Source organism: Erinaceus europaeus, chromosome 2, assembly GCF_950295315.1.
Source record: "Erinaceus europaeus chromosome 2, mEriEur2.1, whole genome shotgun sequence".
NCBI classification, from domain to species: Eukaryota; Metazoa; Chordata; class Mammalia; order Eulipotyphla; family Erinaceidae; genus Erinaceus; species Erinaceus europaeus.
In genome coordinates, this window is record NC_080163.1 from 62096455 (window position 1) to 62112456 (window position 16002).

General features: G+C 47.9%; 1 protein-coding gene across 11 annotated transcripts in view; it reads left to right on the forward strand.

The window, feature by feature from the left end:
* ANK1 (ankyrin 1) overlaps positions 1-16002 on the forward strand; it is a 329883-nt gene that overhangs the window by 264380 nt on the left and 49501 nt on the right. For 7 of the 11 annotated variants that reach the window (XM_060181879.1, XM_060181866.1, XM_060181932.1 and 4 more), the window contains exons 21-33: positions 295-387; positions 843-915; positions 2160-2183; positions 3205-3301; positions 5643-5721; positions 7520-7617; positions 7729-7953; positions 10179-10333; positions 10629-10840; positions 11867-12071; positions 12379-12475; positions 13902-14130; positions 15831-15956. In XM_060181879.1, the coding sequence (XP_060037862.1) occupies positions 295-387; positions 843-915; positions 2160-2183; positions 3205-3301; positions 5643-5721; positions 7520-7617; positions 7729-7953; positions 10179-10333; positions 10629-10840; positions 11867-12071; positions 12379-12475; positions 13902-14130; positions 15831-15956 (1713 nt within the window). The remainder of the gene's footprint in view (positions 1-294; positions 388-842; positions 916-2159; positions 2184-3204; positions 3302-5642; positions 5722-7519; positions 7618-7728; positions 7954-10178; positions 10334-10628; positions 10841-11866; positions 12072-12378; positions 12476-13901; positions 14131-15830; positions 15957-16002) is intronic. The other 4 variants (XM_060181902.1, XM_060181872.1, XM_060181913.1 and 1 more) reach the window with 1 other exon arrangement.

Genomic DNA, 16002 nt, shown 5'->3' on the forward strand with positions numbered 1-16002 from the left:
GCAGAAAGTAGAAGGTCTGGCTTCTGTAATTGCTTCCCCGCTGAACATGGGCATTGACTGGTCGGTCCATACTCCCAGTCTGCCTCTCTCTTTCCCTAGTAGGGTGGGTCTCTGGGGAAGCTGAGCTCCAGGACATATTGGTGGGGTCTTCAATCTAGGGAAGCCTGGCCAGCATCCTGGTGGCATCTGGAACCTGGTGATTGAAAAAAGAGTTAACATACGAAGCCAAACAAATTGTTGAGGACTCTATTCTTTTGACCACACATTCTCACTGTCTTTTTTTTTTGCCCCCAGAATGGAACCACACCTCTAGCGATTGCCAAACGCCTGGGCTACATTTCTGTGACAGACGTGCTCAAGGTTGTCACAGATGAGAGTAGTGTCCTGGTAAGTTTACCTTGAGAAAGATCACCCCTACCCCCAAGCACACACAATCTGGCAGGTAGAGTGCCTCTATAGGTCAACCCCGGGATTTGGGCGCTCTCTGGGTTTCTAGGTTGCCCATAAGAAACATCACACCAAAAGGAAGCGAGCTTTCCTTCAGAAAGTGGGGTTATATTGCCCCCTGGTGGCCAGAGAAATTGGGCCTTGCAGAGAGGAGCACGAGGGGTCGAGGGCAGGGAGACGCTGTGGGTAGCTGGCATTTCTTGTTTCTTTTCTCTACAATTCCTCCAGCCATCTGCTTCCAGTATGGGAGCCTTTGGCCTTTGATTGTCTTCACTTGGGACAAATCTTCCCCATCTCCTTCCGGTCTCCCCAGTCCAGAATGACCAGGTAACTGCTGCATTGTGAAACGGCGACTACCTTATTGGGGTTGACATCTCTGCTTTGTCTCATTTCAGTTAGTCAGTGACAAGCACCGGATGAGTTTCCCCGAGACGGTCGATGAGATCCTGGATGTCTCCGAAGATGAAGGTAAAATCTGGGGTTAAGAAAAAATAGATTGAATGGGACACTCCAACTCCAAGCCCCACCTTCCCACACACATACATGCTGTATACACAGAAGGGTCCTTAGCCTGTTCTCCAGGTTTTAAAATATTATTATTGTTATTACTTTTTGGATAGAGACTGAGAGAGATTGAGCAGGAAGGAGGAGAGAGAAAATGAAAGAGGGGAGGGGAGCAAAGAGATTCTTGTTCCTGAGGTTACAAGGTCCCAGCTTCAATCCCCCTTATCACCATAAACCAGAGTTGAGCAGTGCTCTGGTAAGAGAGAATGAGAAATGCCTGAGTCACTGCTTCACCATTCATGAAGCAGAAGCTTGAACTTGGGTCCTTGCACATGGTAATGTATGAACTCAGCTGACATGCCACCACCTGGCCCCATTCTCTAGGTCTCTCTCAAACCATGGAGAAGCTCTCTCTAACAATGTTGACTTCTATAAAAGACATTCCTTGACTATGATTTTCGAGGGGAAAAAAAAACTACATCCCTGTGATTAAAATAGAAAATTCCACGATGTTTTGTAAATCTATGTGTCCATATGTTCTGCGTGGAGGATCAACTCTCAGCTGCAAGAAACTGTAAATCATGTTCTGCTGGATTTTTTTTTTTTTTTGCTTTGAAACTAATAACAGGTTGTCTATTTAGCATCTACAAGCATACCTTTTAACTGGCTACTTTTCTGTTATGTTAGTATTTTACTTATTCATTCATTGATTGGATGGAGACAGAGAGAAATGAGAGATTGAGAGAGAGAGACTTGCAGCCCCGGTTCACCACTTGTGAAACTTTCTTCCTGTAGGTAGAGGCCAGGGACTTAAACCTGAGTCCTTCCACATTGTAACATATACACTCAACCAGGTGTGTCACTGACCAACCCCTTGCTTTACTGACCAGTTAGTTTTGGAGCTGTTACTATATTCCAACCACTAAGAGGTACCAAATAGTTATAATGGTTTATTTTATTTTATTTTATTTTTATTATTATATGCCTCAAAGAAATCTGTCTTCCTTCTCAAGGTTGGAGAGAACCCTCATGCTATAAAATGGTGGGTTTGTGTGTGCCTTGTCCTTTCATCCCCATAATTTAAGGGTCATATAACTTGACAGCTGGGTAATAAAAGCTTTTCTTGTGCACCCTTTGATGACGTGTCTCTCGCTTTACCTGCCTTCGGTGCTATCTCTCTATAAACTTGGCTCTCCTTTGCTTTCCAGGAACTGCTCATATAACTATAATGGGTATGAAACACTTTTCTGTTCCCTGTGGTCCTTCTCACAAGCTCATTCCACCCTTAAGCAAGCTGACTCTCACTAACCCATACTGCTTTTAATGGTTAGAGCCGGGAGCTTGAACGAGACTCAATCCATGGCCCTGGCGGCTGGCTCCTGCCCCTCCATCTCTGTGTCTGTGCCCACACCGCCATGTCTGTTGTGATCATAACTGCATGAGCTGTTGTGATTCCATTCTGCCAGCCCTAGATCACGAAGCAAGGATGTTCACTGCTAAGTGGTCAGAGAGGACAGTGCAAGGTCAAGGGTTCTGGCTCCCATTCAAGCCAGGAAAGAGAGAGTGCAACCTGGCTTGCAGACTTTGAGAAAGCCTCTTTGTACTGGACTTGGGGAGGAAATAATGAGGTGTTAGCTGCCATGGTGACAAACAATGATGTAGCCCTTTTGAAAGGAATAGGTTCCCTTCCACTGCTGTTGATGCTTTTACAGTCAAATGCTCTACCACTGAGCTATACCCTTCCCCCCCCACACACACACCTGCCTTGTTGATTTTCCTGTAGTGTGTGGTGAGGGAGAGAACAGAAGCCAATGCTTTCTCTGGTGTCACTGCACCCTGTCAGAGAACTGTTTGGAAATAGGACTGTCAAAATCAGAACGGTTTTTGTTTGTTTGTTTGTTTTGTGTTACTGTTTTCCTCCTACAAAGCTGAGTACAGCCCAAGATGTATGTCAGGCCTGGAGGAGGGACCTGGCTGGTAGGAGATGTTGCTAACAGACCTTCTTCTATTCCTCAGAGTGGAAAGTGAGAGGAGTAGCAGGGAGATCACTGAAAGAAAGAAGGAAGGAAGGAAGGAAGGAAGGAAGGAAGGGACAGAGAGGAAGAGAGAAAGGAAAGAAAGAAACAAAGAAACAAAGAAAGAAAGAAAGAAAGAGAGGAAGGGAGGAAGGAAGGAAGGAAGGAAGGAAGGAAGAGGGACCTCTCACCTGCCACTCACTCACTCACTCACTCACTCATACTTTTGTGTTTTCAGGGGAAGAGTTTGTTGGATCCAAGGCTGAAAGGCAAGATTCCAGGGATGTGGATGAAGAGAAAGAACTGCTGGAATTTGTGCCAAAGCTGGACCAAGTGTAAGAAGTGTTCACTTGACAGTGTCTTATCTTGAGTGGCCTTGGTTTAACCTAAGAGCACAGAGTAGGATGGGGTGGGGGGACTGTGACAAGAGATCAGACCTTGGGTGTGTGACTGGCAAGGGTGGGATGTAGCTGGACTGGACTGTGGCCCCAGCACAGTAGTGTAGCTAGTCCTGTACCTTGATTGCCAACCAAAGGATGGGGATGGGGTTACTTGTCACCTCCCTGCCAGTGTGCTGTTCACTAGTATCTCCTCTCCCAGAATCTCTGCTGTCTTCCTTCCTTCCCCCTCCCTCACAGTATCAGAGTCCCACACTTCCTTCCTCTCCAAGTCTCACTAGAAAAGTCTCCTGAAGAACATTCATATTAGAAATGTTGCTGGGGTAGCAAAATAGCTCACCTAGATAGTGTGCCTGCTTAGCCATGCCAGCCACCCAGGCTTTACCCTGGGCCCTGTTGCACTGGAGGAAGCTTTGGTGCTCTGGTGTGTGTGTGTGTGTGTGTGTGTGTGTGTGTGTGTGTGTGTGTGTGTTTATTGCCACCACTGCTATCTCAGTGCCGACACCAAGAATCCACTACTCCTGGTAGCCAATTTCTCTCTCTCTCTCTTCTTTCTTTTTATTTGGTAGGACAATTGAAAGGATTAGAGGGTAGAGAGAAAGAAAGACACCTGCAACACTGTTTCACCACTCATGAATCTCCCCCACACACACACCCCACAGGTAGGGAACAGAGTTTGTTTAAACCTCAGTCCTTGCACACATCTGACTTCGCCGCCACCCAGCCCCAAACCACCCTCTGTGATTAAGGTGCTTGAGGGACTACACAGGGGCAGAGGGACATCTGTATGTGTCTGGAACATATTTCTCATTCCTCCCTTTGCTGCTGTGAGTTATTCTATTTCCAGTCCACTTATCTACACACAGAGATACTTTGCAAATATGTACAAAGAATGAACAGATCTGTGGAAGCACCAGGCCCTCAGTACTTTTCTGAAAAGACAGATGTCTGCTAGCTCAGTCTCCTGACTAACACAAGAAAAGGCAGGCTGCAGGATAGTTGGTCAGTCAGTATTTACTGTTATGAGTAAAAAGGAAACACAGGACCGAGACCACAAAGAACTTGGGGGGGGGGGGGCTTTCTAAAGCTTCAAGATCCCAGTCCAATCTTACCTTCCCACTCTTTGGATCCAAACCATCATAATAAAGTGATTTGGTTAAAAAAAAAAAAAAACTTACAGGGAGCTGGGCAGTGGCACACCCTGCTAAGAGCACATATTACCATGCATGAGGACCCAGGTTCAAGCCCCTACTCCCCACTAACAGGAAAGAAGCTTCACAAGGAGTGAAGCATGTCTGCAGGTATTTATCTTTCTCTCTCCCTCTCTTATCTCCCCTCTCAATTTCTACCTGTCCTGTAAAATGAAGGAAGAAAGGAAAAAAAGAAAGAAAGGGGGCCACTGGGAGTGGTGGATTTGTTATGCAGGCACCAAGTCCCAGCAATAACACTGGTGGCAATAAAAAAAAATTGAACAAATGAATAAATAAATCTTACAGATTTAGGCTGAGGAGAGAGCATAATGGTTATGGAAAAAAAGCCTTTCCTGTCTGAGATGCCAAAGGTCACAGATTCAATCCTCAGCACTACCATAAGCCAAAAAACAAATAAACATGCAAATAAAATTTACATGTTGTTAAAATTCGGCGGCTCTAGCTGGCCGGGTTAGCTTCACGGGCGGGTAACAGAGACAACCAGAGACGTACGGCTGGGCAGGGCAGCTGTATTTCTTTATTCAGGAACAACGATTCATAAACTAAACCAAACTAATCACCAAACAGAACTCTGCTGCCTCTTTCCCAAGGCAGCGCCAAGAACTCTCTCTAATTCTGTAACTCTGGAACTCTGGAACCCTCTTGGGGTTCCTTGGGGCGGGGCCAAGCGGGCCCGCGAAGGGGGAGAGCTAGAACAAACCAATGCAAAGCATACAAACATTTACATATTTGTTTGGGAGGATTAAACATATGCCAAGTGACCAGAGTGTTGTGATGCAGAATAATACAACAGGGCCAGAGCAAGGGCCCACCTACCAAGTTGCTAAGTCTTTAGAGTTGAGTTGGTCCTGCTGCCTGGCCATGATAGACCACTGTGCTCCAGGGAAAGACTTTGGGCTGGAGGCGAATGAGGCTGGTCTGTGTATGAGTGGGAATTCACGCTGTGGCCAGGGCATCAGAGTAGGTTGTGACAGGTGCCTGGGTGTTCCACTGGGACATCTCAAGGAAGAATACGGAGGTCTGTTCGGGACACTCATTCCTTTAATCCCCCAATGTCTGTTCTACAGGGTGGAGTCCCCAGCCATCCCCAGGATTCCCTGTGTCACACCTGAAACTGTGGTGATCAGGTCCGAGGAACCAGAACAGGTACAAGGCATTATTTCTCTCATTTCCCCATCAGTAGAGGGGGATGGTGGTGTGGTGGCTCTCAGCTTATCTGCTGTATAATGGGAACCCAGAGGTGGAACTCTAGAGTGTATCATCTGATGGAACATTGATGTCATTCACTGGGTGATACTGGGAAAATACAGGCCCATGTGGCCCTTTTGCTACTGTTGCATCTTCTCTTTAGCATCTACTGCCAAAAAGAGTGACAAGAGCGGAGGGAGGGGAGATAGCATAATAGTTATGCAAACATACTCTCATGCCTGAGGCTCCAACATCCCAGGTTCAATCCCCCACACCACCATAAGCCAGGACTGAACAGTGTTCTGGTAAAAAAAAAAAAAAGTGACAAGAAACCAACCAAAGAGAACTGTGTCCTTTGACAAACTGTTCTTTAATCAGCCTGTTCCCTTCCCTTCCTTGCTTTGGTCTCGAGCTTGAGTCAACTGGATTTATCTGTTTATTTATTTACTTTGTCATCAGGGCCTTACTAGGACTTCATGCTGACACATGTTCACTGCTCTTGATATCTTTTTATCCCCCAGATAGAAGGTGAGAGATAGAGGGGGAAAGAGAGAGAGAGAGAAAAGGAGAGAGACAACACAACCTCCTTGCTTATGTGTGCTCTGTGTGTATCTTATAGATGAACTATCTCTTGGCCTCTGAGTCAGCAGGTTTTTACTGGGTCCTGGTTCTGTGCTCTCCAGAGTTCCATGTAGGGGACAAGGAGACTTGCCTCTTGGGAGCTGAGGGTCCAGCAGGCCAGTTAATACAGAATGAAGAAAGGGCCACTAGTTACTTGCACACACGTATAGAGTGAGTTCTTCTAGATGAGTCCATGGGATTCATGGAGGCAGCAAGAGGTGACAGATAGGACTGGAATAATGACAGAGAAGAGACAGGACTTCTGGACCCATGGTAGAGAGTGAGTCTGAGCAGAATAGAGAACAAATCTGGAGGGGAGCAGGGCTAGACTCATACCCCACTGGCACTCACGTGCCCACAGAGATGCCAGACCCTGTGCCAGGCAGCCTGTGCACTAGAGGGAAAGAAGTCTCCTCTGACAGAGAAGGAGACAGATGCTCACCCAGGCCAGGGTCTGTTGTATTCCTCTTGAGCTCCGCATAGGCCTGCAGGACAAGTAGGTGATGCACAGTGTTGTCTCTCAAGCAACAACTATGTCTAGAGCAGGGTTTTCTTCTGAGACTGAACTAGAGAGAACCAGATAAATAGTAAGGCTTGAGCTGGAGAGATAGCTCACCAAGGAATGTGCTTGCCTTGCCATGTGTGACACCTGGGTTTGAGCCCTGGCACCACACGGGAGGTGCTATGACACTGAAGGAAGCTCTGAGAACCTGAGAGGTGACCCAATAGGAATGCTCTGATGTTTATCTCTCTCAGTCTCTAGCTGAATGAAATGGGGGCTTGGAGTGGTGAAATCACATACATATGAAAGATAAGTTCAGAAAAGAGGGAGAGGAGCAGAGGGGATGTGAGAAGGAAGGGGAGGAGTTTGGCTCCATCACTTCTGAGGCTGTAACCCAGGGTTGGAGTCAAGGAAACAAGAGACCATAATGGTAGGAAGAAACCTGCGTTTCCTTTCAGTCCTACCCCAAAGGATCTGTGGTGAGTGTGCATAGGTACTTCTTCCATCGACCCTCTTGGATTCCAGCAATGACATATGCCAAGCCCTCCAATCCTGACATGGAATCATCTAAATCCTAGACCAGCACCTGTGTTTGCAGAAGAAATAAGATGGTGGCCTTTCTTTCTTCCTCAGGCATCTAAGGAGTATGACGAGGACTCCCTCATCCCCAGCAGCCCAGCCACAGAGACCTCAGACAACATCAGCCCAGTGGCCAGCCCCGTGCATACAGGGTGAGTGCCCCCCACCTCCATACAGGGCCTGGGTGGGGGTTCAGGGCCTCTGATCTTTCCAACTCTGAGAAGGAGCTTCCCAGCCCAACATGGCCTTGGTACACCCTCTAGGTTTTTGGTGAGCTTCATGGTGGATGCTCGGGGAGGCTCCATGCGGGGGAGTAGGCACAACGGCCTAAGGGTGGTGATCCCACCCCGGACATGCGCAGCACCCACCCGCATCACCTGTCGCCTGGTCAAGCCCCAGAAGCTGAGCACACCACCCCCCCTGGCTGAAGAGGAGGGCCTAGCCAGCAGGATCATTGCCCTGGGACCCACTGGGGCCCAGTTCCTGAGGTGAGAGGCCCGTGCCTACTGGGCATGTGTGCCAAGTGCCCCATCCTGTCCTTACCCTACTGATCTATTATTGTCACCTCAGCCTCAACACCCAGAGCCTCCCATCCCCCCCCCCCCCCAGTCACAGAGCCAGGATCAGGCTCTGGCACCCCCGCCATCTTGGTTCTCTACTATACTAGGTAAAGGGAGACTAGAACCTGGAGTTTGTTTTTTTCATATATATATATATGCTAAGGAGACAGTCCAGTGACACTAAATGGTTTTACAATCTTATCTGGAGAGGCAGGAGGACTTTGGGGACCTCAAGGTTGAATCATTTAAGCTTGTCAATCCAAGAAATAAATAGGTTTAATAATCTAAAAAGTATTTATTCATGAATAGGAACCGTAATCAGGTATATGACCAAGGGCAAGTTTCAATATGTGTTCCGCCAAGGTCAGGGAACAGGGGAGTTTTAGAGGATGAAGCAGGAGTATGGTCTGAGCTTAGGCCATGTCTGTGAGCCATTTGGGTTTGGTTCTTAAGGCCACCTATAGGTCTATGATCTGTTACTTCAGGCAGAAAACTTCAGTGTGAGGTCTACTGTGATAAAACTACAGGTCTCCTGATTCTTTCTTTTATTTTCTTTCTTTTTTTGTGATTTAATAATGATCAACAAGACTGTGGGATAAGAGGGGTACATTTTACATATAATTCCCACCACCAGAGTTCTATATCCCATCCCCTCCATTGGAAGCTTCCCTATTATTTATCCCTCTGGGTGTATGAACCCAGGATCATTATGGGGTGCTTCAGAAGGTGGGAGGTCTGTCTTCTGTAATTACTTCTCCACTTGTTTCTGTCTTTTCCTAGTGGGGCAGGGATCTGGGGAGGTGGGGCTCCAGGACACACTGATGAGGTTGTCTGCCCAGAGAAGTCAGGTTGGCATCATGGTAGCATCTGCAACTTGGTGGCTAAAAAGCATTAAGATATAAAGCAGAACAAACTATTTAATAATCAGGAACCTAAAGATAATAATACAGCAGAGAAGATTTGGGGGTCCTCATGTTGGATGATGCTAGGAGGTCTATTTTAGGGGTATTCCAAGGGGCCGTGACTTTACTGTTTCTCTATCATCACCATTTGTTGCCTCAGCAATTTACCTAGAAGTCCCCATGTGGTCACTGAGGACAAGGTAGAATCTGTTTGACTCAAAACAATTTCCACTAACTCTAAGAGACACTCATTCAGCTGCAACATTGCCTCCGAGGACAAGACCAGTGAATACCAGAGGCCTCATTAATCCTCTCTATTTCTGAAGCAGAATGGGGTTTTGGGGATTTGTTATCACATGGTCTGAAACACTAGAACTAGAGGCCCTCTCTTCTGTTTGTCCCCACCCTCCCACCCCACCCCCAGTTTCCACCTACCACTTGTAAAGCAGCCTGATGGATGCTTTCATACTGATTTTTCCCTTTTAAAAAAAAAAAGTAAGATTTTATAATTGACATGGCATTGTACTAGTAGTCTCCGATGTAAAAGTGAATAATAATCGGTATCTGGATATAGAGAGAAATGTTCACACAATAAATCCAGTTAGTATGCATCACCACACACAGTTACAAGAAGTTTTTTCTTGAATGAAAAATGTTTTTAAAATTCACTTAGTAGAGGAGAGAGAGAGGGAAAACTAGTACCAGAACCAAAAGCAAAGACAGAGCATCACTCTGGTACATGTTATACCAGGGCCTGAACTCAGGACCTCATGCTCTTAGCTCCATTGCTCTAGCCACTGCACCACCTCCTGAACCACTGAGAAAAACCTTTAAGGTTTTTATTTTTCCTGTAAAGACTTTTATTTTACCTCAAAGCCTCCCTTCAAAGGTAATGAATGTCATTATTTTCAACTGATAAGAGGAGGCTGAGGTTCAGTTTCCTGTCAAGGGATGTCTGCTATGTTCTCAGGTGCAGGCCCATGGGCAGGGATATGTGGCTATGTCTGGGCTGTGTAGCATTGGCAGGAAAAATGGGCAGTTGAAAAAGATTCAGCTAAGTGTTGCTCCACTCAACATCCTGAGCCCTGAGGGTGAGTGAAAGAAGAGAGGAAAGTCAATCCCACTATTGAGACCTGCCTTCAGGTGTCCCCCTCTCTCCAGGCAAGAAACCCCCCCTAGTCCCCAGCCATCTGTCCATAAGACATACAGCTATGTCCAGATACCTTTGCCCACTGTGCCCTGTCCCCTCAGCCCTGTGATTGTGGAGATCCCCCACTTTGCTTCCCATGGCCGTGGGGACCGGGAGCTCGTGGTGCTGCGGAGTGAGAACGGCTCTGTGTGGAAGGAGCACAAGAGCCGCTATGGAGAGAGTTACCTGGACCAGATCCTCAATGGGATGGATGAAGGTGACTGAGTCCCAGGCACCCCAGGGCAGGGAGCTCCTCCTTCCTGGGAGGTGGGATTGGAGGTGGGCTGCTTTGGTCCCTTGGGGCTTGGGAAGGACCAATTAGTTCAAGAGGGTCCCATTTGATCCAGCTCTGGGTTCCTAGATGATGAGTGAGCCCTCGGCCTTGCTGTTGAGTGCCTGGGGATGGGGTCACAGATCCCAGGAGCCAGGGCAGAGGAGACACAGAGGGCACAGTGGCGGCTGAGCCTATACCTGGTGTGACGGGATGGTGATATCACATGCTGTGATTCCAGAGCTGGGCAGCCTGGAGGAGTTGGAGAAGAAGAGGGTCTGCCGAATCATCACCACCGACTTCCCCTTGTACTTCGTGATCATGTCCCGGCTCTGCCAGGACTATGACACCATCGGCCCTGAAGGGGGCGCTCTGAAGAGCCAGCTGGTCCCAATGGTGCAGGCGACCTTCCCAGAAAATGCTGTCACCAAGAGAGTGAAGCTGGCACTGCAGGTGATCTGACCCACTCCCTCACCTTGGGCAGTGTATAGAGGGATGGGAAGGGCTCCAGGCCCTCAGGAAGACCTTTCCCAGAAGACCCCCACACTTTTGTCTGAGTCTTAACATTCCGTTAGAAGTTTGACCTCAAAGCTCAAAGGAAAGGTGGTATGTGAGTGGCAGAAGACAGCTGCGCCCTGTCAGGATGCATAGACCCAGATGATGTGTGGAGGCTCATGACCAGTGTCTTCTAGGCAGGAACAGACCCAGCTATGTGCCGAAAAGGCACACACACTCATATGTCCAAACCCCTTGCCCACTACTGCCCTGTCCCTTCAATCATGGTGCATCCCACCTGACTTCTTGGTGGATATTTAAAGGCAGGGCAAAGATGATATCACCTGGGCACAGAAAGTAGCAGAGAACTGGGGAAAATGAGCTATGTAGTGAGATCAGACATGGCAGGCCCTGTGGGAAACCCTCACCAGAGGCACCTCGGGTCCATGTATAATAGAAAGTCCTTCTGGAAGTTGGGCGGTAGCACAGCAGGTTAAATGCAGGTGGCACAAAGCCCAAGGACTGGCATAAGGATCCCGGTTCTAGCTCCCAACTCCCCACCTTCATGTGGGTCGCTTCACAATCGATGAAACAGGTCTGCAGGTGACTCTCTTTCTCTCCCCCCCATCTTCCCCTCCTCTCTCCATTTCACTCTGTCCTATCCAACAACAACAGCATCAATAACAACAACAATAATAACTACAACAATTTAAAAAAGGGCAACAAAAAAGGGAATAAATAAATATTTAAAGAATCTTTTTAAAAAAGAGAAAGTAAGAAAGAGAGAAAGAAAGAGAGAGAGAGAGAAAGAGAGAGAAGAGAGAAAGAAAGAAAGAAAGAAAGAAAGAAAGAAAGAAAGAAAGAAAGAAAGAAAAAAGAAAGACCTTCCACCGCCCACACTCAGCCCTTGGCACCTTGCTGCCTCCTGTCCACCAACGCCTCCACGGTTCCCTGGCTGAATTTTCCTGCTTTGTCACTTCACAGGCTCAGCCTGTACCAGATGAGCTGGTCACCAAACTCCTGGGCAACCAGGCCACGTTCAGCCCCATTGTCACCGTGGAGCCAAGGCGCCGGAAGTTCCACCGCCCCATCGGGCTTCGAATTCCACTCCCTCCTTCCTGGACAGACAACCCCCGGGATAGCGGGGAGGGTGACACCACCAGCCTGCGCCTCCTCTGTAGTGTCATTGGTGAGTGGTGGTACTCTTGGTCTCTGTCCTGTCTTCTTGCTGGCCGCTCCCTCCAGTTACACTAGAGGGAGACAAGAGAAGGCGAAGCTAAGTGTGGGCTTCTCCACAGGATGTGCTCTTGGAAAGCATGAGGTGACTTATCCGAGTAGAATGTATGCCCTCTGACCCCACCCCCAGAAGGAGGTGTGTCCATTACCAAGAAGGGGAGAGCAGGAGAGAACAGGGGTCGTATCTGAGCTGTTTTGCATTTGCATTTGCATAAACTCTGTGCCTAGCTTCTGAATGGTTTCCTCTGCTCCTATTGCAGGAGGGACAGACCAAGCTCAGTGGGAAGATATAACAGGAACAACCAAGCTTGTATATGCCAATGAATGCGCCACCTTCACCACCAATGTCTCTGCCAGGTAAGATTGTCTCCATCCAGCTATGGGGCTCCTCAGCTGAGGGCTCACTGCTGTCCCTGCAGACAGTGGTCCTGATGCCTCCCCTGTGCTCCCAGGTTGTGTGTGTGTGTGTGTGTGTGTGTGTGTGTGTGTGTGTGTGTGTGTGTGTGTGTGTTTTGCCACCCAATGTTATCGCTATGACAAATCCATTGCTCCATGTGGCTATTTTTTAATTATCTTTTTCTTTCATTTTTTGCTTTGATAGAAATAGAGAGGAATTGAAAAAGAAGGGGAAGAGAGAGAGACACAGCATTTTCACCACTCACAGAGCTTCCCTGCTATGAGTTGGGAATGGGGCAGATTGAACCCAGATCCTATATACTGTACTGGGTGCACCACTACCTGGCCTTTTAAGATTTGCGTGTTTATTTATGAGAGGGAGCCAGTGGTGTTAGGACATAGCTGACCCAATAAAGTACATACTTTACTCCCATTTAAGGACCTATGTTCAAGCCTTTGGCCACCATATGGAAGTACCATGAAAAAAAGGAAACTTTCCTGAGGCCAAGCAGTGGTGTGCCTGGTTAAGTGCACACATTACAATGCACAAGAACACAGGTTCAAGCCCCTGGTCCCCACCTGCAAGGGAGAAGCTTCACAGGTGGTAAAGCAATGCTGCAGGTCCCTCTTTCTTTCTCTATCCCTCTCTCTCTCTCTCTATCGATCTATCTATCTATATATCCCTCTCAATTTCTCGTTTCTATCCAATAATAAATAAATAATATTTTTTAAATACAAGGAAACTCCCCAAGTGGTGGAATGCTGCTGTGGTATCCTTCTCTCTCTGTCTCTCACTTTTTATTTAAGAAAAAGTAGGGCCGGGTGGTGGCACACCTGGTTGAGTGCACATGTTACAGTGTTCACGGACCCTGGTTCAAGCCCCCAGTCCCACCTGTGTGGGGGGAGCTTTACAAGTGGTGAAGCAGGTCTGCAGGTGTCTCTCTCTCCTTGTCTACCTCTCCCCCTTCCTCTTCATCTCTGGCTGTCTCTATCAAATAAAGATAATACAAAATATTAAAAGAAAAAGTATACCTGCAACAGTGGAGTTGTATAAACATAAAGTCTCAGTGACAACCCTGGTGGCATGGAGGTGGGGAGAAAGAGACGATCAAAGTATGACCCTGACATGCAGTGCCAGGAATCAGACTCAGGGCCTCACACATGCAAGTCTGGCATCCTGTCCTCTGCATAGTCTCCCAGCTGTCCTCCGTATTTTGACCTCGAAATTCCTCCATGGCCCTGTCCATGCTGGGAAGCCCAACCTGACCACCAGGAATATCAGTGGAGTCACTGCACTGCACTCAGGCTGCCCCTCTTAGGGTGACAGTAATGCTGTTACCGGGGGCGGGGGGTAAGAACACATCACCAGCAGTCTCTCTCTGTGCAGGTTTTGGCTGTCTGATTGTCCAAGGACAGCTGAGGCTGTAAACTTCGCCACTCTGCTATACAAGGAGCTCACAGCTGTGCCCTACATGGCCAAATTCGTCATTTTTGCCAAGATGAATGACCCCCGGGAAGGGCGTCTGCGCTGCTACTGCATGACAGATGACAAAGTGGACAAGACCCTGGAGCAGCACGAGAACTTCATCGAGGTGGCCCGGAGCAGGGACATAGAGGTATGCTGCCTGGGTTGGCACTTGCTGGCCTTCCTCGGTTCTCACAGTGAGACACACTCTGGAATGTGCTAGAAGTAGAGCCTGGGACCCAGAGCCGTGAGGTAGTCCCACTCCTGCAACAGTGGGCCTCCTTGGCTGTGCCTTGGGTCCCCTTCTTAGGCCCCAGGAGTCTTCGCCAGAAGTGAGAGGCCTCACTCTGTGTCTCAGAGGCAGCAGAATTTGGCCCAGTGATTTGAGAAGCTAACATTTCTGAAATGGCACCAACTGAGAGGACTAGACTCCTATGATTCTCCTAACTGTATATTGCTTTTCTTGTTCTGTACTGCCACCAGGGTTATCACTGGACTTTGGTGGCCAGTGCTACAAATCCACCACTCCGGGTGGTCACTTTTTCTTTTCATTTCATTTCATCTTTTCTGTATTTTCTCTTTCCTTTCCTTTCCTTTCTAGCTATTTTGTGTCACAGAGAGAAACTGAAAGGGAAGGAAGAGACAGTGGGAGAGAGACACCTGCAGACCTGCTTCATCGCTCATGAAGCTTCCCACCCTGCCAGTGGGGTGAGGAGGGACTTGAACCCAGGTCCTTGCACATGGTACTAAATGTACTCAACTGGTTGTACCCCTGCCTGACCCCCTGATTCTCTTAACTGTGTGTGTCTTACCCCTACTTATAGATAGGGGAGCTGAGTCTGGGAGAGGTTAGGTAACCTGCCCCAGGTCACCCAGGTAAGGGAATGTCAGAATCAAGTCTGGCCCTTACTGCACTGAAAGAAGCTTCAGAGCTGTGATCACTCTCTCTCTCTCCCTCTTTCTCAGATCCTCTAAAACATTGCATGATCTTAACATCAAAGAGATATTTAGAGACTTAAGAGCATGCAAAATGAAAACAAGAGTAAATAAATGGGACTGTATAAAACTAAAAAGCTTCTACAATTGAAAACAAACTACACAAGGATAACCAAACAACCCAGTAACTGGGAAAATATATGTATACATCACACATCAGACAAATGGTTCATATCAAACATCTTTAAAGAACTGGTATGGGGAGCTGGGCGGTGGTGCACCTGGTTAAACGCACATGGCAGAAAGTGCATGGACGGCATAAGGATCCTGGTTCGAGCCCCCAACTCCCCACCTGCAGAGGGGGGTCGATTCACAAGTGGTGAAGCAGATATGCAGGTGTCTATCTTTCTCTCCTCCTCTCTTTCTTCTCCTCCTCTCTCCATTTCTCTCTGTCCTATCCAACAATGACAACAATAACAACAACAGTAATAACAACAACGACGATGATAAACAAGGGCAACAAAAGGGAAAAAATTATAAAAATAAAAAAGAACTGGTATAGCTCAACCAAAATAAAAGAAAAATAATAACACAACCAAAAAAATATATAATGAGCCAAAAAACTAAAGAACAGAATAGGTAGTTTTCTGTATATGTACCTGAAAAGGTTGCTCCCAGAGTGGTGAAAATGTTGGGGGAAGAGAGAGAGAGGGGGAGAGGGAGAGGGGGAGGGAGAGGGAGAGGGAGAGGGAGAGGGAGAGGGAGAGGGAGAGGGAGAGGGAGAGGGAGAGGGAGAGGGAGAGAAGAGGGAAAGAAAAAAATTAAGTAGGGAGAGAAGACCAATGCTGAAAGGCAGGACAGGGCATCTGGGTATCCGGGCCTAACAAGCTGCCTTTGCTCTTTTCCCTCTCCCAGGTTCTGGAAGGAATGCCCCTTTTTGCAGAGCTCTCTGGGAACCTGGTACCTGTCAAAAAGGCTGCCCAACAGCGGACTTTCCACTTCCAGTCGTTCCGGGAGAACGGCCTAGTCATCCCCGTGAAGGTGCTGCCATCCTCACCCCTGGACCTAGGGAGCTGGGGAAGCAGAT